This window comes from Cydia pomonella, chromosome 3 (genome assembly GCF_033807575.1).
Source record: "Cydia pomonella isolate Wapato2018A chromosome 3, ilCydPomo1, whole genome shotgun sequence".
NCBI lineage: Eukaryota > Metazoa > Arthropoda > Insecta > Lepidoptera > Tortricidae > Cydia > Cydia pomonella.
Genome location: NC_084705.1, coordinates 5,732,120 through 5,758,238, shown reverse-complemented (window position 1 = coordinate 5,758,238; position 26,119 = coordinate 5,732,120). Strand labels below are relative to the sequence as shown.

At 36.7% G+C, this 26,119-nt stretch overlaps 1 protein-coding gene across 4 annotated transcripts; it reads left to right on the top strand.

Moving 5' to 3' along the window:
• Window positions 1-1,513: 1,513 nt before the first annotated feature.
• Window positions 1,514-26,119, top strand: LOC133515894 (scolexin B-like). Of its 4 annotated transcripts, none has more exons than XM_061848520.1 (6): window positions 1,514-1,767; window positions 12,594-12,747; window positions 19,089-19,260; window positions 21,464-21,616; window positions 22,248-22,385; window positions 23,127-26,119. In XM_061848520.1, the coding sequence occupies exons 1-6, from the start codon at window positions 1,611-1,613 to the stop codon at window positions 23,292-23,294; spliced, it is 942 nt and encodes a 313-aa protein (XP_061704504.1). In that variant the 5' UTR covers window positions 1,514-1,610; the 3' UTR covers window positions 23,295-26,119. The 4 variants fall into 4 exon arrangements, with proteins under 4 accessions (XP_061704504.1, XP_061704505.1, XP_061704506.1 ...); XM_061848521.1 differs by having other exon boundaries at window positions 1,596-1,767; window positions 19,107-19,260; XM_061848522.1 differs by lacking the exon at window positions 1,514-1,767 and adding an exon at window positions 2,127-2,653.

The window sequence follows — 26,119 nt, the reverse complement described above, 5'->3', positions numbered from 1 at the left end:
ATATATGATATACATTACCATGCAAACTTCCAACGAAAATTGGTTTGAACCAGATCTAGTAAGTAGTTTTTTTAATACGTCATAAATGGTACGGAACCCTTCATGGGCGAGTCCGACTCGCACTTGGCCGCTTTTTTCGTTTAGATATTCATCCAAAATACCTATTTTTGACCGACTTCAAGATTTCAAAAGCATCAATTCGGTCGTATGTTTTTTTTAACGTTTGTTACTTCATAACTCCGACATTTCTGAACCGAATTTGAAAATTATTTTTACAGTACATATGGGGCTACTTTATAGCACTAGTGCGAGAAGTAGCATATTATGTTGCTGTGTCGAATATTTAAAGGGCCATATGTACTGTAAAACGTTGTACGATACATGTGCGAATAGGTAATTCGCAACTCGTGTCGATTTAAAACACTCCCTTCGGTCGTGTTTTAATTTATCGCCACTCGTTTCGAATTTCCTATTTTTCGCACTTGTATCGTAATGTACTATTTTGATTGAATTTGTATATATACAGATTGGTCCCGTTTTTGTCAAAACTCAGTTCTGGTGATGGGATCCATCCATGAGAAATTGACGGAACTCTTCAAATGTGAAAGGCATACATATAGTGATATTTGTATTTTCATCAACAATCAAGCATTCACATTAAAAAAATTACATTTGATGAAGTGGAACTGCTGATGCTGATTAGAATGGAACTCTTCAACGACACATAGTTCACGTTTGGCGATTTGTCCTCTTCGCTGTGTTTGTTAAGCAAATTAGATTTACAAGACAAATTTTTGTCAAGTTCGAGTTCTGACGATGGGGTTCATTAGGAATCGAGGTAACTCCTCAAATATTAAAGGCATGTATATAGTGATCTTAGTATTTACATCAACAAATCAAGCATATGAACAAATTCATATGAAACATTACACAATGACGTCACGGTCAACTCACCTACTTTTTTATACTTCTATCCTATTTATTATATAGAAGTTGTGTTTAAAAATAACTGCTATCTATGTTTTCCTAATAATTATCTGGTGCTTTATTTCATGTACCAATGGTGTGAAATAATTTATTTTAAATTTTCCTAATAATTATCTGGTGCTTTATTTCATGTATGGTGTGAAATAATTTATTTTAAATACAGTCGAATACCCTATTGCGGGTATCTTAATTTCATTGTATGAAACCCAAAATCAACAATCATCTTTCTTTCACCCGTTGTCCCTCATTAAAGTCGGTTTTTTTTCTAAAAAAAAATATTTTTATAAGGTTTTTTAACTTTATATACCTATTTTATGATTAAGTAATAGGTTATTTTATTGTCTATACTTATAACCAACCATAATAATTTATTACATTGTGTTTATACCTTGAAACTATTCCAGAAACTAAAATGAATGATTGCTTCTCGCGAGGTTCTCCTATCAGGGCGAACTACTACTGCCTATTTCATAATGCCTATTAGGCATAAGTATGTAGATAAGGGGATTCATCATTTTAGTTTGACGGCCTGCCGCATCACTCCATATTTTTTCTGATCTATATGGGCACCCTAAGCCCTAAGAAATAGGCCTTTGGTCACTGATGACGACGTACGCGCCGACATGAGTGACGCATCGACTATAAAACATGTCGAACCGGCCGCGCGCCGGGAAACCGCCGCCATGCTCCGACTCGCGTGCCTGCTGGCGCTCGCCGCCGCGCCCGCGCGCGCGCGCCCCGACGCGCAGCCCGCGCTCACCATCACACAAGTAGGCAACAGTGAGTATCATGTGCTACCTGCTCATCAGTGTCAGTGTATTGGACTACCCAGTGAAGTGCAAAAACACGACGACTTACCATAACTGAAACCTATCAAAATAAGCGCATTGTTATGTAGGGTTGTATCAGAACAGAAAGGGTCTAGGTAGTATGCAAAGTGAAAACAAAATCAGAAAAACGTGGAAAGATTGAGAGGAGACAAAGAGCAATACAAGTTTTCAAGTCATACTAATAGGTCATAATTATAGGAAAGGTAGGTACTTATAGTAACGTACATTGTGTTTCATCTGTGAAGAAGTGAGTCAGTAAGTATACCGGTAATAGTGTCGAGTAGGTTTTGTTATTCTTTTGATCTCCCTTCAACGTTACATATAAAATGTAGGTGCCTAAGTTGACTAAATAAAATTATTCCAAATAAGTCTGATAAGTTTACTGATAATAATGACTTCGTCTATTATTATCAGTAAACCGTAAATATGTTATGACAACCCATTTATCACCGAAGATAATAAACTGATAATAACTAAAAGAAAACAATCTTGGTCAATTAACGCCCTATATCAAAATGCTTAGTAAAAAGTAGGAATAATATATAAATTTAAATACATCGCAATCAGAACTTATTGGCACTTATTATTAAAGCACAGTTTCATTCAATTGACTCGCTTCTGTGAGATGCAACACGATTTACAGCACCTACATAACCTTTACAAAATAAACAAACAAGTAGCTACCTACACCACAGCGTAAATGTATTATAGAGGTACCTACCTACGTACATTGACACCTTTCTCTTCGGAACATCGAACATCGAAGGTGCCACACTTCACTAAAACGTCAGTCAAGCAATACCCTTTAACTCGTCTTCAAATTTGCTGTAAATTTGGTGTGTATTATAATTCTATCCTACTTGTAGCTAACGTGAAATGCAATAAAAACACAAAAAAATGTAAACAAGCCTATTTTCACCTTCATTAGGTACTCCGTAACTATCCCTAATCATGCACTTTTAAGTTGAGAACGATCATGGTATTATCAACAATTAAACAAACTTTATATATTTATTTAATTCCCTTCTCTTAACATATATTGTTTTTATTAAAATATGTGTAAATTAAGTATTAAATAGGTTAAAACATTAGGTTATGCGCCAAATGCTACTAGCCAAACCAGCCATATCTTTTTAGAGTTCCGTAGCAAAAATGGCAAAAACTGAACCCCTATACTTAGTGTCATAATGTCCGTTTGTTTTTACATTTTTGCCATTTCTATAGAGATTTACTTTAATCTTTAGATATATTTTGAATAGTAAGGTATATAATAATAAGGTATATACAATTATACATGTACCTATGGTAAATAAATAAAATATAAATAAAAAGAACGTGAAAATCTGAGCAGTAGCTAGGCGACGGCGAGTAGGTAGTATTTTATGCGGAAAGAAGTAGGTAGGTATTACCTGTTAGAAGGCCATGGGGAAAAACGTTGTTTTGCTCCGATAAGACTAAACGAATTCACCTGCTGTCGCCACTGCTACTACACCGGCAATTAACCTGCCATTAGAAGAACTATTATTTCTGCTTCATTATGAAGTACTACGGTCTGATTTTTTATAAGTGCATTTTAATGTTTATGTAGTTTCTACACAGTTGCCAATGAATTTGGCGACTATAATTACCTGAGATTAGCGATTATTTTATGGGTCGGTGTCGGTTCGGTAGGTGACTTCGGAGTATAATTATACTCATAGAGGTCCAGTCGAGATCCCATTTTAAACTAAAACTACAGACATAAGACTGAAGATTAAAAACAGCAAACTTGTCTTTTCTGTTAAAGTTAAATTACGGGAACCCAATTTCTGGCTATTACATCAGCCAAATTATGACTTGATAAGTTCTAAATTGTGAGCCTTTATTATGCTGTTTTTAAATTCGAAAACAGACTAAGATAAAATAGAACCTACATCTGATGTTTATAACCGTATTTTCCCAAATAGCGTGCAAGTTCTGCTAACATTAACACCGATACATTGTTTTAATGATCCTTGGTTTTTTTGCATCATCGTGTGAATTCAGCGTGTTACACACGTGCTTGCTAAATGTATTTATGTCGGTCCATACCTGAGAGTTGCGAGTACCAAATACACCTTACATTGGCTTTTTTATGATATCTATTTACGTTAAACCTTATCGGAACATACCTAATTATAATGAGCGGAAACGGAAGTAGTAGATTCAGAGGCCAATATTTTTTTTTCAGAATTTTTCGAACTCATCTCCAGAATGGAAAAGAATGTTTGCATTTTGAGTGGTAAGGTTCGTAGAGGGAGTTAGTTGTTGGAGTTGTCTGCTACTGCCTTTATGTTTTTTTTTTTTTTTTTATTTGCCTGCCAAATATATTTGTCTAGTGCAGCCTTTCTTTAATAAATTGTACTCCCATATCTGCTCCTGCGCAATTTATAAATAGTTAAAGAACTTTTTAAGACGATGGCGTTGTTTATATTAAGATTATATAATTTAATAAGTGCATTGTCTTCGCTTAGGGTGCATACTTGTTGTGGCGTTTGGAATCTGGACTATGGGAAAAATATACTATAAATTTAACCGACATATAACCAATAATAATAATGACAATAACTTGTACCCAGGCATTTATGATAACCAAAGCCCTATTAAATTATTGTTTTTTAGGATTCTGTAGTCATCTAGAAACCCTTAGTTTCGCCATGTCCGTCGGTCCGTCCGTCCACAGTTTTGCTCCGTGGTTGTTAGTGCTAGAAAGCTACAATTTGGCATGACATGCATGGCAGCAGAACGGTAAAATAAAAACATCAAAAATATTTTTTTAGGGTACCTCCCATACAAAATCGTATAGGTATTTTTTTTTTGCTTTGATCCAATAGTATGGGGTGTCGTTGGATAGGTCTTTTAAAACCATTTTTTGATAAAGTTAATATATGTATTAAGAAGTAATCTTTTCGAAAGAAAATGATTATGTGCACGCACTAATTATGTATTAACCTTTTTTTAGGGTTCCGTATTCAACTAGGAACCCTTATAGTTTCGCCATGTCCGTCTGTCTGTCTGTCTGTCTGTCTGTCTGTCTGTCTGTCTGTCCGTCTGTCCGAGGCTTTGCTCCGTGGTCGTTAGTGCTAGAATAGACCAATAGTGGGACCGGATTTTTGCCCTATAAGTTTCGATAATTCTAAAGAGTGAAAAGTGATGTTTATCTGGTATGGGACATATTTTTAAGCATATTTGTAATATATGAAGAAAATTTAGAACGAGCGTTAGATATAAATAAGGTATTTATGTATTTTTATTGATGAATTTTGAATATTGAATTAAAGTACAAAATTTAAGCATCGTCTTTTATAATATGTATGAGGCTTTATGCTATCAATTTTTTAGAAAAAAAATCAACGTGCTACTTTGTCAAACTCAAATTAGCTTATTATTTTGTCAATATTGAATTAAAGTTTGAAAAATCCACAATATCATATCTAAATTCTTAAGTTAATAGGCAAGGCAATAAATTAGAAGAATAGGATATGTGCTTTACAATTAATAAGCGTTTTTTGTCCTGTAAGATCTAATATTGAATTAAAGTCCGTAGAGATAAGTCTATTACTATAAAATAATATATGCAGCCATTTTATGGAAAGGTAGAAATATCTGTGTGTAGCTTGCATTGTAATAGTAAAATCAACTTAAAAAGGCGCGAAATTCATAACCACGCCGCGCTGGTCCGTCAACATGTCGGCTCGGCGCGCGGGAGCCTATCGTAGCCGACCTAGTGAGCGATAGATACCTCGCCCCGCCCGCGCCCCCCGCTCAGCTTCGCAAGCGCTGTTTGTCTTTTCTTTCAAATCATTCATTTGTTTGTTTATCGTGCACATAAATTAGATGCGGACATTACATGAATTTAATTATAGAATAAAAGTTATTATGACTTCAAAATGAGTGAAAAATGTTTGATATGTGTACTGTACTGACTTAGTAACAGAGAAAAAACGAGGAATTGAGCAGTTAATAACTGCGAGCAAATAATCTTTCTTGGTGATGGGAAAGTTAAATATTTCTACGGGAAGGAGGAACTACGTTTCCATAAAAAGTGTAGATTATACATTGAGTCGAAGGCTATACCGGCGTACAAAAGACTAATGGAGGTGGCATCAGAGGGCTTACCGCGAACCACGTTCGACGTGTTGCCTCCCTGTCATCCTTACGTACGAATTTACAAGTGCGACAGAGAGGTAACACGTCGAACGTGGTTCGCGATAGGCTCTCAAATGTACAGCCAAGTGACGATGATGAAAATTACATTTTCAAAACTTTTGTCTTTTGGTACCATTGTGTTAGCCGCCTGTACTTACTTTCAACATATATTAGTAGTTTATGTTACTGCTACATAATAAAAGGCATTAAAACACACGAGTGTGGGCTTAGGAAACGAACGAAGTGAGTTTCTTAAAAAGATCACACGAGTGTTTTAATGCCTAATTATCTTATACCTTTAAACGAGCAATTCTTGTATATATATATTTCCGGGATCTCGGAAACGGCTCTAACGATTTTGCTGAAATTTGGTATATGGGGGTTTTTGGGGGTAAACAATCGATCTAGATTAGTCTTATGTTTGGGAAAACGCGTGTTTTCGAGTTTTCATGCGTTTTTCTTTCGATGCAGAATATGGTCGCTAATTTCGTGTTGCCGGCCACTGTCCGTCTGGTCCAGCGGATTAAGACGCGGACTGCTAAACGAGTGTTACGGGTTCGAATCTCGCCTGGTGACTAACTTTTTTTTTTTTATATGTTCAATTTTATATATATTTTTTTTAATTTTTATTGTTTTAGACAAGTTTAATTTAGTAAAAGAATGTAGTTAAGATTTATCACCTATACACCACCATATTACAATAAATAGTTAATTATAACCGAGCAAAGCTCGGTCGCCCAGGTACTGTATAGTTATTGCAGGTAGTTCGCAATCACATTTTTAGCACAGGCATTATAAGAGAGGTATGGGCATTGTAAATGTCATCTGGCTCTGTGTGGTAGGGCACAGCACAGCGGATGTCATTCCAGATCTAGAGCAGAACCCAACTGGGGAAGTACCTCTACCTTACAGAAAATCGCAGCCAAATAACACTAGACCCTACTCATAGTGTTGTGTTCCTGGGTGGGAGGGTGTTAGGGTCGGCAACGCGCATGTAACTCCTCTGGAGTTGCAGGCGTACATAGGCTACGGATACTGCTTACCATCAGGCAGGCCGTATGCTTGTTTGCCACCGACGTAGTATAAAAAAAAATAAAAAAATACACAATTAAAATATTTCATACATGTGCTAATTATTTGTCTCAGTGTAAACAAAAATATATCATAATTATGATATCAATTTTCAAATTCAAAATGGCGGACATGTTTTATAACTTATTTTAAGAAATTATGAGTAGTTTAAGACTTTAAAAAGCAAGAAATTGTTTCTTGCTTCTGTTTGTATATGTATCATGTAGTATTTGATGTTTTCATTATTTTTGAAAGTCCTCAGGGTGCCGATTACGAAAATGACATCCATTATGGAACCCAAGATGGCGGACATTAATTTTTCTTAAAAATCGGTATGGGTGTCATCTCCGAGGTTCTTCGAGGTTTCGATTACGAAAATGACGTCCCTTTTGCAATCCAAGATGGCGAACATTATTTTTTCTTAAAAATCGATATGGGTGTCATCTCCGAGGTTCCTCGGGGATCCGATTACGAAAATGACGTTCATTTTGAAATCCAAGATGGCGGAAATTATTTTTTCTTAAGTCGATATGGGTGTCATATCCGAGGTTCCTCGGGATTCCGATTACGAAAATGACGTCTATTTTGAAATCCAAGATGGCGGACATTAATTTTTCTTAAAAATCGATATGGGTGTCATCTCCGAGGTTCCTCGGGGTTCCGATTACGAAAATGACGTTCATTTTGAAATCCAAGATGGCGGACATTAATTTTTTTTTTAAATCGATATGGGTGTCATCTCCGAGATTCCTCGGGGATCCGATTACGAAAATGAGGTTCATTTTGAAATCCAAGATGGCGGAACATATTTTTTCTTAAAAGTCGATATGGGTGTCATATCCGAGGTTCCTCAGGATTCCGATTACGAAAATGACGTCTATTTTGAAATCCAAGATGGCGGACATTAATTTTTCTTAAAAATCGATATGGGTGTCATCTCCGAGGTTCCTCGGGGTTCCAATTACTAAAATGACGTCAATTTTGGCGGTTCTTGTTGGTGCAGATTTCAAAAATAGAGACCATTTTAGAATTAAAGGTGGTTGATATCACGGCTACACACATCGACACCCATTTCAAAAAGTAGCGTCCGCCATATTTATTTTCAAAATAGATGCCATTTTTGAAATCCACACCCCTAAAAACCCAGAAAACAACACCCATGACGACTTTTTCAAAAAAGTGACGTCCGCCATCTTTATTTCCAAAATGGACGTCATTTGTAAAATTAGTACACATACATCATACAACATGAAAACTAAAAACATTTCCATCCTCTTTTGGGCAGTTGTGTAAGTCTGTGATAACCCTAGGTAGGTACGGAGACCTTGAGCGGTGTCGGCATTTACGCAAACATCAAAGGCGTCGGCCCACTGTTACTTTTTACACAGTGCTTTTAGTGTGTAAACGAAAACGTCACATGATATATCAAAAGAAAAGTTATTTTATCTCATACCTTTAAACGAGCAATTCTTGTATATACATATATAATTATATTTCTGTGATCTCGGAAACGGCTCTAACGATTTCGCTGAAATTTGGTATATAAGGGTTTTTGGGGGTATACAATCTATCTAGATTAGTCTTATGTTTGGGAAAACGCATGTTTTCGAGTTTTCATGCGTTTTTCTTTCGACGCAGAATATGGTCACTAATTTCGTGTTGCCGGCCACTGTCCGTCTGGTCCAGCGGGTTAAGACGCGGACTGCTAAACGAGTGTTACGGGTTCGAATCTCGCCCGGTGACTAACTTTTGTTTTTTTTATATGTTCAAGTTATTATATAATTTTTTAATTTTTATTGTTTTACACAAGTTTAAATTAGTAAAAAAAAATGACCTATGTAATAAGAGAAATCGACAATAGATGGCGTTACTCTGTGACAAGTGCTGTAATGTTAAAATCGATTGTAAATAATAATAATTGTCAGTTCACATTTTACTTTTTAAGTTTATGTACATTATCACCACCATATTACAATAAATAGTTATAACCGAGCAAAGCTCGGTCGCCCAGGTACTATATTACTAACTGTACTAGGTTGCCTTTTTAACAAGTTGGTCCAGTCCATGGTTGCCTACATTTTATATAAAAATCGGTTAATCTAGGCGACCATTAACTGGACCAACTTTTTTAATACGGCAACTTTCAAATAAGCTTTCATTTGATATATCATACGATGAAATAACAAACAAAAATACTATCCGTACGCAATCTTACAAGGCAACCTACTTGAAATGTATCACTGTGAATTTTGTCTTACATTTATTTCTTATCAGAAATAAATAACATGAGGGTGCATATACCTTATAACGTATCTCTATATAACTATCGGTTATCAATATTAGCATTAGCGGTTAACAACAACATTCCCCTTAAAACAAATAACTATCGCGAGGAAAATACCAAGTCCAAACATCTGAAAAAAAATCGGGAAAGAAAAGCTGCAACTGGCTTTTAAAATGGTACAAGGAAGGGTGGTCATCTGTATGAGAATGTGTTTTTTTTGTCTCTATTTGACCCAATGGTTGACTGGTAGAGAATGCCTTTTGGCATTAAGTCCGCCATTTGTGTTTTTTTTTTGTTTGTTCAATAAAGTTTAAATAAATAAATAATATTCATGTAACGCGATAACGAATTCTACGTGAACGAAACCGCGGGCAATATCTATTATAGTAACAACAAAATAACAATTTTCTATTGCTATTAATTTAAAACACGCTTTAGGAATTTTTTTGATGGACCGTAGACGCAGTCAAGGGCACCCCGCTCCCCACTACCGTTGTTCGCTGCCTCCTGCCACAGCGCGCGGCGCGCGCAAACTTGCCGCGCGTTTGAAACGTAACGTATTTATATAAGCAAGGAATGCATACATATCAGTAATGAGTGTCGCCGTGATTTTATATTTCTAAATTTTTGTTTAGTAACTGAGATCATTGTTGATGATCGATTATTATTAACTCTACAAACTTTAATTCAATATTAGCTATACTGCTTAACCTGAAATCAATATCTAGACAAGCACATTGTCTACATGTCTAACTTTTTACTAGAATACTAAGTTGATCGATAATATCGTAATTTTGCAATATCAGCAACTCTAATTCTATATTTACAAAATAACTCGTGTTTTTACGTTTACTAGAAAGCAGCTGTTCCAGATTTCTAAAAACTGAAAATTGTACATAAATTGAAGTGTTATTCGATATGCTAAAGTTTTCTGTAACTTTAATTCTATATTTACTTAGTTATTAGCAAAAATTAAAATATTTAAATATAACCGAAAGCTCAACCTTAAAATTTCTAACTTTTTACCAAAGTATTATTTAACATACTCCCAATGACATATCAAAAAAGAAAAAACTTTAATATTATCGAAACCCATTTTTGTTCAACCGCTGGTCTAGAAAGCTGAAACTTGGCATGGATGTATAAATCAATAAAGCCGACAAAGTTGTACAATAAAATCTAAAAATTTTTTTTTTTTTACCGTACCTCCCCAACACGTAAATTGGGGGTGAAATTTTTTTTTTTGCTTCTACCCTACAGTGTGGGGTATCGTTGGAAAGGTCTTTCAAAACTAATAGGGTTCTTCAACAAACATTTTTTGATAAAGTGAATATATTCGGAGATAATCGCTCCGAAAGAAAAAAAAATGTGTCCCCCCCCCTCTAACTTTTGAACCATAGGTCCAAAAAATATGAAAAAAATCGTGGAAGTAGAGCTTAAGAAAGACATTAAATGAAGACTATAGCGGACATGATCAGTTTAGCTGTTTTTGAGTTATCGCAAAAAGTTTCCCCTTCATAGTAAAAAGACTTTAATTAGGTACTGATTATGCAAATTTGCCTATTTGTTTAACTCGGGTGAAAGGTACCGTTTCATCCCTTGGTTAACAATTTACTATACTTTAAGCTCCAGTTTAGCTTATTGTGACGGAAGAGTAACTACGGAACCCTACACTGAGCGTGGCCCGACATGCTCTTGGCCGGTTTTTTACCTGACTTGGGCTTTCTTATTTCTGGAGCAGTAGAGCGAGCGATGGATCGGACTGTGTGGTGGGAAGGTAGCCTGGGAATAATCCAGGACCACGCATACGCTTCATACTTTAATTTTACTACACTGGAAAACTGGAATATTCCCTGGGAAAGTAACGCCATAATCACAACAACATTCACAACATCGCGTTGCGTTGCGGCACTAATAAATTATCCCGTTCTTTTATGCAACTACTGTACTTATACATACTGTATCTTATGTACATTGTACATGTGTCCAACACAGACGCTGCGCGTAGGTACAATAATTGTAAAAAAAAAATCTTATTTAATTTTCTGCTGTAACCAACCAGTTAATTGGGGAGACCAAATCATATCGTGCAATTTTAAGTATGATTAAACTTCCATATCTGCACTCCCATTACACATTTACATTAAAACATGTTGACTTTAGTCGAATTACTTTACTTCAGTGGCAAATTCGAAAGTCTATTTAGTGTTGGTTAAGACTCGAGTCCTTTGATTCCTTTGCTTTGGAACTCGACTCAGTTTTTCAGACTCACACAATAAGTCTAAACTCGAATTCCTTTCAACTTGTTAGAGACTCGACTCTTGTGTAGGGACTTGAGTCCTTTTCAGAGAGCTCAAATATTTTTTGTTTCCAAAATTTCGAAATGCTTTGTCTTTAAGTAATAATTCGTGGATTAGGCACACAAATTGTACAATAACGCATAATTTCTTTACTTTTATTTAGGTTAAACCTACGAAATTGGAGTCTTTATTCGGAGACTCGAGTCCTTTTGAGTTCTCTTAAAAAAGACTCAATAAATGACTCGCCTCAGGACTTAAAAGACACGGGAGTTTTTTAAGCGCCGAGTTTCGTTAAAACGAGTCGAATTCTTCAAATTCAGACTCAAAAGACTGAAGTTCCTACCAACACTAAGTCTATTTGGATCATACAGAGATACAGACACGCAAAAGCAACAGCTGTCTAGTCTATTTTGTTCCCTGAGGATACTGAATAAAGGCTAATTTATGGTGTAAAACTACCCGCGACTTTGCTATGGCTGTCACAAGAATCGTGGGTTTATGTTACCGATCTTTAACTTTCGGAAGAATAATATATTAATCAGAATATATATCATTAGAACCTTAATCTCAATATGATCCATTTACTTATTTTTTAAACGTTACAATTAAATGAACTTGGCCAAGTTGATTATGCAGATATTACGGCATTATGCAGGTTTTTATTTCCATTTCTTATAATTATGCTTAACTTACACTCGGCAAAATGAAAACCCATTTAATCGTGTAGTTCTGGAGACAGCTAGTGAGTAAACAGTAAGCAATTGCCATGGTTTTATGCCTCTATGGTAGATATCAATTCAATTTTGCTGATTGTGAATGTGTGCGTGGTGCATTTTGTAGTTTGAACAGAATTTTGCCCTTTCAGATAAATGTTCAGCAAAGGTACATGAAACAGTGATGGTTGCAAGGTCATAGCGCACTCATAGGCTCGATCACAATTGTTTTTATTTCCAGCATTAACTAATGAGGTGCCCCGAGTTCCCCACTCGGAGGTGAGGTCAACGACGGAGGCGCCGCTGCACCAGCAGTACCCCCATGCGGTGCTGTTCGGCGGGGCCTGCGGGGGCACCATCATCCATCCCAGCTGGATCCTTACCGCTGGCCACTGGTAGGCTTCATACCCGACTGCCAAAGGAACCGAGTCATCCATTAACCTTTAGTACCATAGAAATACCTAGGTTTCATGATACATCTTGATATTCATGCGTATTATCATGTTCATTGCTCACAACTAACGAAGAATCGCCGGTCCAGGATTAAGCTTTTTATTGCCATGGCTTGGCTTGTATTTACCACGGATTAGGGCCGATACAGGCGGACTGTAAACCGACTGTAATTTGTATGGGAACTGCACGCCGACTACAACGTCGGCGCTCCTATACAAGTTGTAGTCCGTCTGTACCGGGCCTTAATAAACAGTACTACTCGTAAAACGCCAACCGAACAGTCTTACAAACCTTAACGTACAACGTACTTATATATATAATCGAAAATGGCTTCTAAAGTCTCAGTTGTTCGCAAGATGCATAGTTGCAGCATACAGCATAGTCGTAATAGTGTATAAATGGAGGTGCAGGCTGCGGCATGCGTGAGAAAATTTGCTCAGATAATAGGTATTAGAATTATAAGGATCCTCATCCTTATATTCGAGACTAGCTGTTGCCTGCGACTTCGTACGCGTGGATTTTTATGTCGGTGGTTATATATTCTATACATGAGCGTATTAGAACATTATGCAGCAAAAGATAGCAGTAGGGACGGTTAATCAATTGTTAATTATTATACAACGCCTAAGATTTGTTTATCCCAACCAAGGAAGTGCCCCTAACTGAAAAAAAAAATTCTGTCCCTCTCAGCCCTCTTAGAAGACTTTCAAGTCCACTATTTAAAATAATGTTCGCTCCCGATGCAAACTTTCAACCGTTTTTCATCGAATTAAGAGATTAATCCAAACTTTCAATCCATTTTAACTCCCTTAGTGAATACATTTCTAAGCACGCTGAATCCACTTTTCTATTATTGTGTCTTTTTACGACATTCAAAGTTCACTGTTTACAAAAATGTTCGTTCCTGATGCAAACTCTCAACACTTTTTTGACCAACTCAGGGAATGAATTTTCAAAACCGGTAAAATTAGTTTTCGTCTATTTTAATATATAGTAAACACCCCTATAATGGAACAGGCACCAGTAATGGGATGGTATGGACAAATCCTGTAAAACAAGTATAATTTACCATTAGTTTTTAATCGCTGGCAACATTTTACCATAAAAAAGAGCCAAAGAGCTGCTTAAGTTTAATTTTTCATTGACATTTGTTAGTTTGAAAATTAATGGCGCCATACATCCCATGACTGGAGCAAAAAACCGTCCTTTTAATTGGCTAATAATATTGATATCAATTGCAGTAGCTTTTATTCAATACATAGAAAACATAAAGGATGAATTGGACATTCAACTTTTAAAGCATAAAGTGTTAGAAATTTTACAGATGTCGGTGAAATATCAAAAATACCCTAAATTTTCTCTTAAATGTCCCATGATTGGTGCCGTTAACATAAAGCCCTTTTATCAAGTTTCAAGTTCCTAGCTTACTTTAAAAGGAAAGTTCCTAGCTATTTTAGTAATGTTATATTAAATATGCCTTTCTAAAAAAGTTTAAAGCATTATTTGTACTGGATTCAAACTTTCGACTCCTTTTTAACCCTTTTAGAGGATGAATTTTTAAAAATGCTGAAATTACTTATCTTATATTCTAAAAATATGCCTTTAAACAAAGATTCAAGTCCCGCACTCACAAAAATGTTTGATCTCCGTACAAGTATTCAACCCCCTTTTCACCACCTTGAGGAATGAATTTTCAAAAGTACTGAAAACAGTTTTCTTTCATTATAATAAAATTCCTTTTTACAAAGTGTCAAGTTCCTAGCTCAAAATAAATCTTGAACCCCATACAAACTTTCGTCCCCTTTCTTACCCCTTTTAGGGGTTGAATTTCCAAAAACGTTGAAATAAATTTTATTTGTAATCGGCTGTTATGCCTTTATAAGAAGTTTCAAATAATTTGTAATGTATTCCGACTTTCAACCCCTTTTTAAACCTGGTAGGGGATTAATTTTTAAAAACTTTGAAATCACTTTTCTTGTGTTTTAATAATATGCCCATGTACAGAGTTTCAAGTCCCGCATTAAAAAATGTTTTTTATCTCCATACAGATTTTCAACCCCTTTTTCACCACCTTAGGGGATGAATTCGCAAATACACTGAAACCCGTTTTCTTGTATTTGAATAATACATCTTGAACCCCATACAAACTTTAATCCCCCTTTCAACCCCTTTAGGGGTTGAATTTCTCAAAATCGCTTATTAGCTCTTGTACACTTTATAAATGCAACCTAGTGTGTAAATTTCAACTTTCTTGCATTTGTAGTTTCGGCTCCGCGTTGATGAGTCAGTCAATCAGTCAGGAGACGTGCATTATATATATATATATATATATATATATATATATATATATATATATATATAGATTATGAAACATTAATTATTCATTGCATCACGCTGTATTTATGTAGGTGCCTAATAACAGTAACAACGAAATACTGAGGTTAGGATGTCATTTGTCACAAGTACTAGTCATGACCGCTTTATACGGGTAATTAACTTATAATCATTTAAGCTGATCATTACGCAGGTACCCTACTTCACCCAATAAAGGTTATTCTTAAAGATAATTACGAAGGTACTTAGTCTTACTCTTGCCTTGTATTCTTATCAACTAGACAGGATCCAATTTAGCACAAATACATAAATTTAAATAATATATGTACCTAGGTACCTAGACCTAAATCAGTAGCAAGATTTCTTTAAATAAGCAGTTATCAGTAAGACGAACTGGCAGGAAACGTGCAGATAAAAGGGTCACAGGGTTAATGTTGCCGTCAAGCGTCATGTCAAGGATAAGTACCTACTCTAGCAATGACATTTCAGATATCAGCCTGTATGAGTAAGTGTGTATCTGATGGTTGGATATTTTCGAAATCGCGAATTGACACGTTTTTAAATTAAATCATTAGGCCCTAATGCGAGGCATGGTTACCCTAATGATTATGCTAACCTTGCCTAAATGGTACCCTATCCAGCTCTCGTAACACGAAACAGTGGAAACTAAGCTAGTGCTGTGATGTAATGTAATTTTATGAATTTATTTATTTATAAACACGTACTCCGGTAATTTCAGCGTACGAATAATTGTAATTTGCCAAAAAGTGACTTCAAAATCAGCACGTAGGTAGGTAGGTACTCTACAGAATAACTGCTACTTGCTATACTTGCAAATTTATTTGACAAATCTGGTAGTTAGTATGTTCATATCATTAAAATGTACTTTAGGAATCAATTGATTATCTATGACTACGGGTAAACGGGTATTTTAGGATAGATTGGCTGTTTCGATTTTAATATCCGTCTGATTTTAGGTATATCTTAAAATGTGCATCGAAGCGCATCCCGATTCACCATGATGTATATTGTGTTACAATATGTTGTACATAGCTTTGAGTTATTGTCAAGTATGGGTCACTGGGTTGCTAAAGTACAATGGGCTATTAATTTATTTTTGTAGGTCTATACATACATATATTATAAGTACTTACATCCCAACAAACAATTTGATATGATTTGATATGATGAAGTACAGCTAGATGAACTAGAATATCCTCTTAAGCCCCAAGGTCTTACCTTTAGTACTTCTCCAGTTCGATGAAATTTAAATCATATTGAATTGGAACAGAGTCGCTTTTAGATTCTTTCGTTCAATTTTCAAATAACGCAAAATCAACTCTGTTTCCTGCCCAATAGGTTCAAATTTCAGTGACAAATTTTGGATTTTTCATTTATAAGGCTGGGCTTTAGGAGGAAGAAATCATAAAGGGAGAACCAGCTTGTTGAACGGCTAAATTTTGTCGAAGTTCATCTAGATATAACATAAAAATGGTGCATCATATCAAAAAAATTAATATAACCTTATTTGTTAAGTATGTATTAAAGATTATTTCTTATGTTGACACTTTCTTCCTAACTCTAATAATTTTCTCAAAAATGATAATAAACCGTCAACCGGGACATATTTCATGTTAAAAGGGGTGGGGGGATGCGTGAGGGGGAGGGGCTTAGTGTGCGTCAAGCACGATACACAAAGGTATCATACTACATTCGTTTCAAGCTGGATATAATTTTTGTTTGTCTTCCCCATATATTCAAACATAACTTTACCGAATCAACTCTCAGAATGCTTTGTTTGCTTTTTATGATATGATAAAATAATGTGCAAATACCTTGAGTGTTACAAATGTTGACCATAAATGCTGACATACCATCTAAAGCTGAAAGTATCAACTGGTAGTAGTCGGCTATATCATATGGCGCCCTTTCACCTGCTAAGTACTTAATTATTTCATCTTCTAACCCTATTGTGTCGCCGTTTTGCAACCTAAGTTAACAAAAGGTGTGCCCAATCCGGGGGTATTACGGAGTTATAGCTGGCTATAACTCCTATTTTTAGAACATTAATAGAACCTCCGGAGTAAATAAACGCTTATACATACAGATCTTAAGCCCATCACAGACGACGCGATAATATACCAGAAGATATCTTATAGTATATTTTACGTACCATTTGACAGCGTCCACACACGGATCTATAATATATATATAATTTGGTATCTTACGGTATTAGGCATCTTGTACATAATGTATGTTGCGATAGCTCGGTATATTACGATAGGTATATTTTGGTATATTTCGTTTCTCTCACAGTGTAGGTGCTAAACAGACAGCGATATAACTATACTTTGGAATCGTTGGCGTGTGTGGTGCTTAGCTATACCATAAGATATCTGTCAGCATATATCTGTCGGTATATTAGTATAATATATATAATATATTATCGCTCCGTCTGTGACGGTCTTTTAACCCTTTTATTTTAGCACCTAATGTTAGTTAGGATAGCATAATAATAGTAATAATACCGTGACATACCTGTTGCTTACCCACAGCCTTTTTTCACCGATTCAGAACTGCAATCTATGTTACTTAGTACCAGCATAATAAGTGATATAATTACAAGGTAATCTTAACCAATGTTAGCGTGGAAAATTTATAATCATCATCATTGATCGCGCCGGGCATTGGCACTTTAACCAGCCAATGATGAATACTACTTATGATGTAAACAATAAACATGACAAAAAGTAGTGCATCCAGCTAATTACTGCGTTTTCATATGTTAAGTGGTTACTTATCTTGCCTATATAGGTACTACTGTGTTTTCTTAATTTTGGCTATGTAGGTACTCAATAGATCTTAGAACCTACCTACCTACCTATAATAAGATAAAATTTCCTAAAATAAAATCAGAGAGAATAAAAAGTTAGTAGCTAAACAAATACGTTCGTCTAATTCTAATGTACAGTACGATACGATTACCTTCAACAAAGATAATTGATTGTAATAGAGAGGTAAAAACTTTCGGACCCTTAAATTAAGAGGGAACAGCTTTTCGAATCTAACGAAATAACGGTAACTATTTAAGAAATTCCATTTCGGGAGAAAACCTTTTTTTTTCACTAACTACCACTTTGATTTTGATGTCGATCGCTTTAGCATAATAATTATGTAGGTATATTGTAGGTGTATAGATTTCGCTTAAAAAAAATTGTTTTGCATTTTTTTTAAACGGAAAAACCTATAAACCTAGTTTTACATTGTGTCAATAACATACAAAAAAATCATGGAAAATGGAAAATATTTAAAAGTGGAAAAAGTTTTCTTTTTGTATGGACGAATCAGGTCGTATACTTCACTCATATCACAAGGCGCTGTACTGTGTCAACAACGTCAACTTTTGACAATCAGAGGTATCGCAAAATGTATGGAGCTGTACAGCGCAATCTAAACTTACCTATCAAATTCAAAGCACGACATTTTCTTAGATTTTACACATTTTACTCAATCTAATGTATCCCTGTATAATCAGTATGTGTGCCTATAATCAGTTTAGCCTTACCTATACATATATACTATTAGTTATAGATGGCGTTGTTGTTGATTATTTCTGATTAAAATTCCCGGCGTATCGACTAACATTAAAAGTATGTTCTGTATTGGACCATATTAAACCTCTTAAAAATGTGCATCAATTTACCTATGCATGCAAAATTAAATATCTTTTTTAACTTCGTTAACAAGTTTCCTACAATTCTCACCTAGTTGTACTTATTTAATAATGATGATTTTGTGTTCATATTTTTATAATAATATACAGTAATTACTGCAAAACTTGTTAACAAGGAAAAACTTGCCATCATCATAAAATAATAGGTACCTAAAATGCATGCATTAAGGAATAGATGTGCATTTTTTAAACAAACGCTCTAATACTTAAATCTAGTTCCCTTCTGCGCCGCAGCACGCTGTTCACGCCGGGGCGCAACGTGCTGGCCGGCACGGGCAACTCGGGCGACGGCAGCGGCGTGCGCCTGGCGGTAAAGAAACTGTATCTACACCCGCTGTTCGCCGTCGGGCCCTACTGGGTCAACACGCGCGAGTTTGGGATCAAGCAGGCAAGTGTCACTAATGAAAAGGTGTTGAAGGCGCCACGCCGTGGTCGGCACTGGCCACTCGGGCGACGGCAGTGGCGTACGCCTTGCGCTGAAAAACCTGTGTCTGCACTCAATGTTCCGTCGGACCCTCCTGGGTCAACGAGCGCGAGTTCCGTGTCAAGTAGACGATAACACTAATAGTTAATACGTCCATTCGTCGGAAACTTGTTTGTGTTCCGTGATTTCTCAAAGATGGCTGGGCCTGGATTACTGAAATTCCTTCAATTATTACAGTATTTTTTTATTACATCACGTGCATTTGCTCTCAGTAAGCAACTTTATGAATTGGTATTAGGGTAAGCAGCGGTGGCAGCATGGTTCCATTTTTATCACTTGTCACTATGCCCGTCACTTTCGCACTTACGTAGAACAAGTGATAAAAATGGAACCATGCTGCCACTGCTGGTCTATATTACGCGGCGCTTAAAGTTTAAAAAAAAAAAACGTAAGTACGATAAGTACGTAATCTGCTTTGCCATTATTTTGTATATCATTTCATCATCTTTCATAAAGTAATATAAAAGGTAGATAACAAATTTTAGATACTTTCCTCTAAATAATTACAATAAACAAAAAACCGGCCAAGTGCGAGTCGGACTCGCGCACGAAGGGTTCCGTACCGGTATTTATAAAAATGGCAAAAAAAAATATGCTAGTTGTATGGGAGCCACCCTTAAATATTTATTTTATTCTGTTTTTAGTATTTGTTGTTATAGCGGCAACAGAAATACATAATCTGTAGAAATTTCAACTGGCTAACTATCACGGTTCATGAGATACAGCCCGGTGACAGACGGACGGACGGACAGCGGTCTCAATAATAGGGTCCTGTTTGACCCTTTAGGTACAGAACCCTAAAAACGGAGAAACGCGTACTACTGGCATGCATTAATACGTTTGCTTTACCCTCATAGCTTGTACAAGTCTCATGCCTTTTAAAGAAAAGCTTTGGAGACTGGGTAATTTCTTTGGCACTTTATTTGAGATTTAACTCTCATCGAGAGGCAGACTCAAAATCTCAGACTTTGCCTATTGGGCGTAGGTCATTAGATAAATCCAGTGTGTGGGGCGAAGGGCTACATCTCCAATCCGTACAAAAGGCGATACAAAATTTTGCATTTGGAGACAGAGAGAATTTTGAAGGTGGTGGTGATGATGTACGTGGACCGATAGGTTAATACCAGCAACTGATTATCAGATGTTGACTAAGAGAGCTAGGAACTATTGCTTAGTGCGTTGTCCTCAAGGTCAACATTTTGTACCAAATAAGCAATTGGTTACGTTACAAACTACCGTGAGCAAACTAGCATTGTATTTAAACTAACATTGTAAACTTACATAGTATTTAATTGAACAAATAAAATAAAATAAAATTAAATGACGCAACTTCTGTACTAGATTGTCAGCCGATTGTACAGTTTGTTCTTCATGAGATCTTATCAAAGGTAAAATTTGTGGTAGGCCATCATTAGCTAGTTGGGAAATTTGTGACACGTTAGAAAAAATAACCGTCACATTTTGAAACGCATAATCAGTAGCTTTATATTTATACGGTGTTCTCTATTCTTTTCTGATCCTGTATCTAAACATGTAAGTGTACGCGCGAAGTCTTATATGATACATAACTGCGTACTCGTGCACGCACTAGCCATATTGTAAACGCGTCGATGGCATTAACATACAGTAGCATTGACCGGAACTGCTCTCGCTAATCTCGCTATGCGCGATAGGCAAAGTCCTTTGAGATTCAACTATACACTTCATTTTTTCAAAATAAATTCCGCCTTGTCTCAAAAATACTTCCAAAATGCTAAATATTATAAAGATTGTAAGCAAAATTCTTTAAACTTAAGTACGTAGTTTCCGTATTTTCATTAGGTTTTGTTTTTTTTTTTTGCACAGCACTTCTCTTCCATTTACCTCAAAATACGATATAAATTAAGCGCCCATCCTAAACAGCTTCGTCGCTTTTGGCGTTGCCTACTCTTATCGCATGCGTGCTCTTAGACCAACTCACCCTACTAATGAAGATTACAAATGATGATTTTTAAACTGTTTTGTAGTCGGTTCTTTTTATTATAATGGTACACTTCTAGCTACTAATAGCTACGCATAGTGCATTTGTAAGAAGTGCCTTGACAAAGTGGTTTCGTTGTAATTGCAGGTGCACGCACGCTGGGACTTCATGCTGGTGGAGCTGGAGTCGCCGCTGCAGCTGGATGGCGTGAACATCGCGGCTGTACCGCTTGACGATGGGAAAGACATCCCGGAGTCGCTAGCCGCCGACTACGCTGGTTTCGGTGCAACTCATCACGGGGTTAGTCTAGCTGATGCATTTCGTAATGCTACGCTAAAACATGTTTGGTTACCTGGCCACGTAGCCAACGTGCAAATCGTTAACGCTCCATAACGTCTAGCAGCCATCTCTCTCTATCACTCTTTCACATTAGTACGACAGTAATAGAGAAAGATGACTACGATACGCTACGCAGCGTCAACGATTTGCACGTTGGCTAAGCGGCCTGAAACACCCTCAACAAGTCCATTTAATTTATCATTATCATTAACACCATCAGGCGATTCGTCTACTCGTTAAAAAAACCACAAGCTGATCACAGGATTCCATCAGCTAACCACAATAGCATTCATATTTTTAAATACGCTCCTCCAGCTATTGCTTTTGGCTGTAGATAACGGTAAGCGTTTAATGTTTTGGTGCTGGGCTAGCTAACGCGAATTCCTAAGTTCGAAATTTGACACTCCACCTTCATAGATGAAGGTTCATTTCCAAAGTTATAGTCCAATAATATTACATTCTCGTTGATTATAGCAGCCCTCATGATGATACAGTCGCACTCAACTCAACGCAAGCCAAAGTCTTCTAGCCGGTAGACGGCCGGTGCCCAGATTTTACTTTCCACTCCTAAAATATGTACCTAATTGTCCAGGGTGTCATGCAGCGGCACATGCACGGGATGAAGTTGCGGACGGAGAGTGACGAGCGGTGTTCCAGCCTCCCTCAGTACAGTAAAGAAGACATGCTGTGTGCAGTGGGCCGCACTGAGACGCGCGACTCAGCTTGTAACGTAAGTTCATAATACCTCAAACATATATATACTTAATAATAATAATAATAACTCCACGGCCGATTCGGCCACGGCGACTGCTATCAACTCCGTTGCTGTCTCTGGTGTGCTCGCAAGCGACTGATGTAGCCGATCTTGTCACCAAAATGTCTTAATACTTACATAATCTTACGATTAAAGGTAGAGTTTATATGTATACAGTTGATTCATATGAAAGTTTTTTCTTAAAACCAGAGCCGAAAAATTCGCAGTAAATAAATAATCTTTGGGTCAGAACGGCCTGGAGCCTAGGTAGATCTGCTTGTAAAAGAACTGTTCTACTCTTCGATGGAAAAAGAAGAGCTAGAGCCTTGCCAACGCCAACACACTTTTTAGGCTCTTTCATTAAATGAATTAATACTCCTCTACCTAGGAACTTACAGGTCAATCGCTAACCATTTTATAACTATGTACTCCAAAAACGAGTACATGGAGTAATATAACATTTACAGTACATATGGGGCTACTTTATAGCACTAGTGCGAGAAGTAGCATATTATGTTACTGTGTCGAACATTTAAAGGGCCATATGTACTGTAAAACGTTGTACGATACATGTGCGAATAGGTAATTCGCAACTCGTGTCGATTTAAAACACTCCCTTCGGTCGTGTTTTAATTTATCGCCACTCGTTTCGAATTTCCTATTTTTCGCACTTGTATCGTAATGTACTATTAAAAAAACAATTTTGTTTTCACGCAGGGTGACAGCGGCAGCGGCTTGGTGAGCACGGAGAACCGTCGCTTGCTGGGCGTGGCGTCGTGGGTGGAGGACGACGCCAGCGAGTGCAGCCCGGGCAAGCTCGTGGTGTTCTCGCGTGTGGCCGCGGCGCGCCCCTGGATTAAGCAGGTCACCGGCCTCGACTTGTAAACGCCACGCAATATACTCCTGATAAAAACCTCCAAGTGCTGCATGACGAACGTTTACTTTTAGGGAAAAACGACTACTGTGTAAAGTGTAGTTTTGAAGAATAAGTATCCCGTTAATTGTCCGACCGTCATTATTTCTAAGTGGGATAGATTTGCCTCATCTTGCGTCGTCAGCTATTATTTTTTATCGCATAGAAACCCGGAATCCGCTTTTAGACGGAGTTTCAAACCGAACATTTTGACGCAATTACACCCCCCGTATCCTTAAAAAACATTGATCGATTTTAACTGTGAAATGTGGCTGTGGTGGAATAACTAGCTAAGAATAAAATAGAGTCTACAATAGGTAATGTATTTCACAGGATACCGTAATAGATTGTTAGCCTAAATTAGCCAATAATTACATTTGCCTCAAAGTAAGTTTAGACTCCTGAACACCTGTGTCTAATCTGTAGGTATGTAACATTTTCCTCCCAAAGACTACGAAAGGATGTACGGGTAACAAATGGTAAAACTCATAAACTTATGTCTCAAAGCGAAGCCTCCTTTTAAAAAACTGTCATAGGTACTTACCTACTTTCGAATGGCAAATCATAAAAAACAGTGTTGTATACCAAGCCGCTTGGACTTGCGGAAAAGTAGATTGTTCCGCTGGATTAGACATTCGCTATAGACTAATATATTGACAATAAATCAGTGGATATTACTACAAAATGACAGAAACTTATTTGTTTCTTTGCTCTAGTCCATAAAAAAGCCGTAAACCTTAAATCACTGTAAACTTTACTTACTCACTTTGTAAGTATATAACCTAGGTACTTAGTGAATAGTGTAGTTTTAGTTAATATGTACTTGCTTGCACCAGGCTTTCCTCATGGACCAACTACGTATGCACAACTGGTTGTGCCATTGAAAATATGTATTCCTAATGGCACAACTACGCACAACTGGCACAACTAAGAACAACTAATGTGCTCTCGAACCATTTCTTATAACACAACTACAATCAAAAGAGGAAATAGATAGCTTTCACATTCATATCCTATTTAGATATTGACAGTGATAATGGCCACTTTTCCCACATATCTTTCTTCTTCTTCTCCTTGTCCTTTTCCATTATTTGGGGTCGGCTCTCCTAGTCCCACATATCTTTGCTTTATAATATTATTAATAATTATAAACGTCATGATCATGAATGACATTTCTTTTGTTCCAAGAAAGTGATTATTCTTATGAATAAGCTTAATATTGTTTTTTTGTGCAAAAGTATATCCAGACTACAAGCATGTCTTCATCAGAAGACGAAATAATTGTATACGTCGATAATAAAGGCGGAAAGGTATGGTTTCGACTTTGCGACGAGAGGCCGCGTGGTCATGCCAGGTAGTTGTGTAATTGGGAACTAAAATTAAGTCCTTGATGAACCAGTTGTGTCTATGGGAAGGATTTCGAAAAAATATTCCTTATGGCACAACCAGTTGTGCATACGAAGTTGGTCCATGAGGGAAGCCTGACTTGCACAGCAATACACAATAGGTAGTTGGCACATAGTCAGCAGCTGTAATAGATTGAGCCGACATGGAAATGTAGGTACAGAAAGTTATTTGTTTCACAAGCGGGCAAAGCTGATGTTTAACCGCTCGTGCTTATATGTATTGATACTCAAGCCAGCGATAGATTCCAAAATTGAACCTCGATCGTAGCGAGTGGTTTAAGAAGTGGAATCTAGAGCGATGCGAGGGTTTAAAGGCCCGAGGGTTAAACAAACTGCCTCCGAGTGGAACAGTTTTTTTTTACCATACCAATGCGAGGAAAATACTAACTTTATGAATTACCAAAAAAATCAAACCAAATCAAATCCAAATGAAAGTATGTAATCAAAAAAATATCATTCAAAATCATCATTTAAAAGTAAATTCTACAAGCTAACATAAGGAAACATCTCAAACTTTGCATCTGATTACTTTGCCCCAGATGTGAATAAAAATGCAACTTTCTCATTCGTTTTTGAACAATAGGGAGCATTATTGCAATGTCCGGCCGCCAGAGTGCAGCACTAGCATCCATCGTAAACCATAGACTAACTTATACGTACTGGGGGCCTACCGCAAAAACCGAAATTCGCAAATTGCGGGGATCTTTCTCTTTTACTCTCACTAAGACGTAATTAGAGTGACAGAGAAAAATGCCCGCAATTGACGAATTACGATTTTCCCGGTAGTCGCCCTGTGCCTTAAACTGTTTTTTGACAAGTTTTCACAGACAATAAAATGTGACATTGATGCATCAAGGCGGTTTGTTTACAAAGGGCCTACCGGAAACGCAAAAATCTAAATTTAGTTATCTGCCTCTTTATCGCTCAAATACTTGGAGAAGTTATATCACGAAATTTCGATTTTCTTGTTTCGTGGTAGACCCTCAGATTGTGATGGGTTGTGGTAGTGGCGTCCCCTACGTAGAGTTTCCCGTAATATTCTCTATTGGTGTGATGAAAAAGAAATCCTTTTATTCTTCCTGCACACGCCCTTGCGTGTGCAGACCATTTTGGACAGCTGGTCTCTTCTGCTGCTGACTGTACCTACTTAACGACAAATTAATAATACATACTAAATTACTATAAGTTTTTAATGCTGGACATCTGACATGACTTTATCTATAAGTATGAATAACGATTTTCGTCAAATAGTATATATTTATATTATCGTACGTTTCTATTCAAATAACTACCTACTACTGATGTAAATATGCAATGTGAATTGTAATATATCTTAATATTTATGACAATGTTATCTGTGATCTCCGTTAATAAAAGTCATTTATTTATAA

Excerpts from the sequence above, each read along its gene's own strand:
- LOC133515894 (XM_061848520.1), top strand. The coding sequence starts at position 1,611 with ATGAGTGACGCATCGACTATAAAACATGTCGAACCGGCCGCGCGCCGG. Across the intron at positions 1,768-12,593 it reads CATCACACAAGTAGGCAACA|CATTAACTAATGAGGTGCCC; the intron begins GTGAGTATCATG and ends TTTTATTTCCAG. Across the intron at positions 19,261-21,463 it reads GCGAGTTTGGGATCAAGCAG|GTGCACGCACGCTGGGACTT; the intron begins GCAAGTGTCACT and ends TTGTAATTGCAG.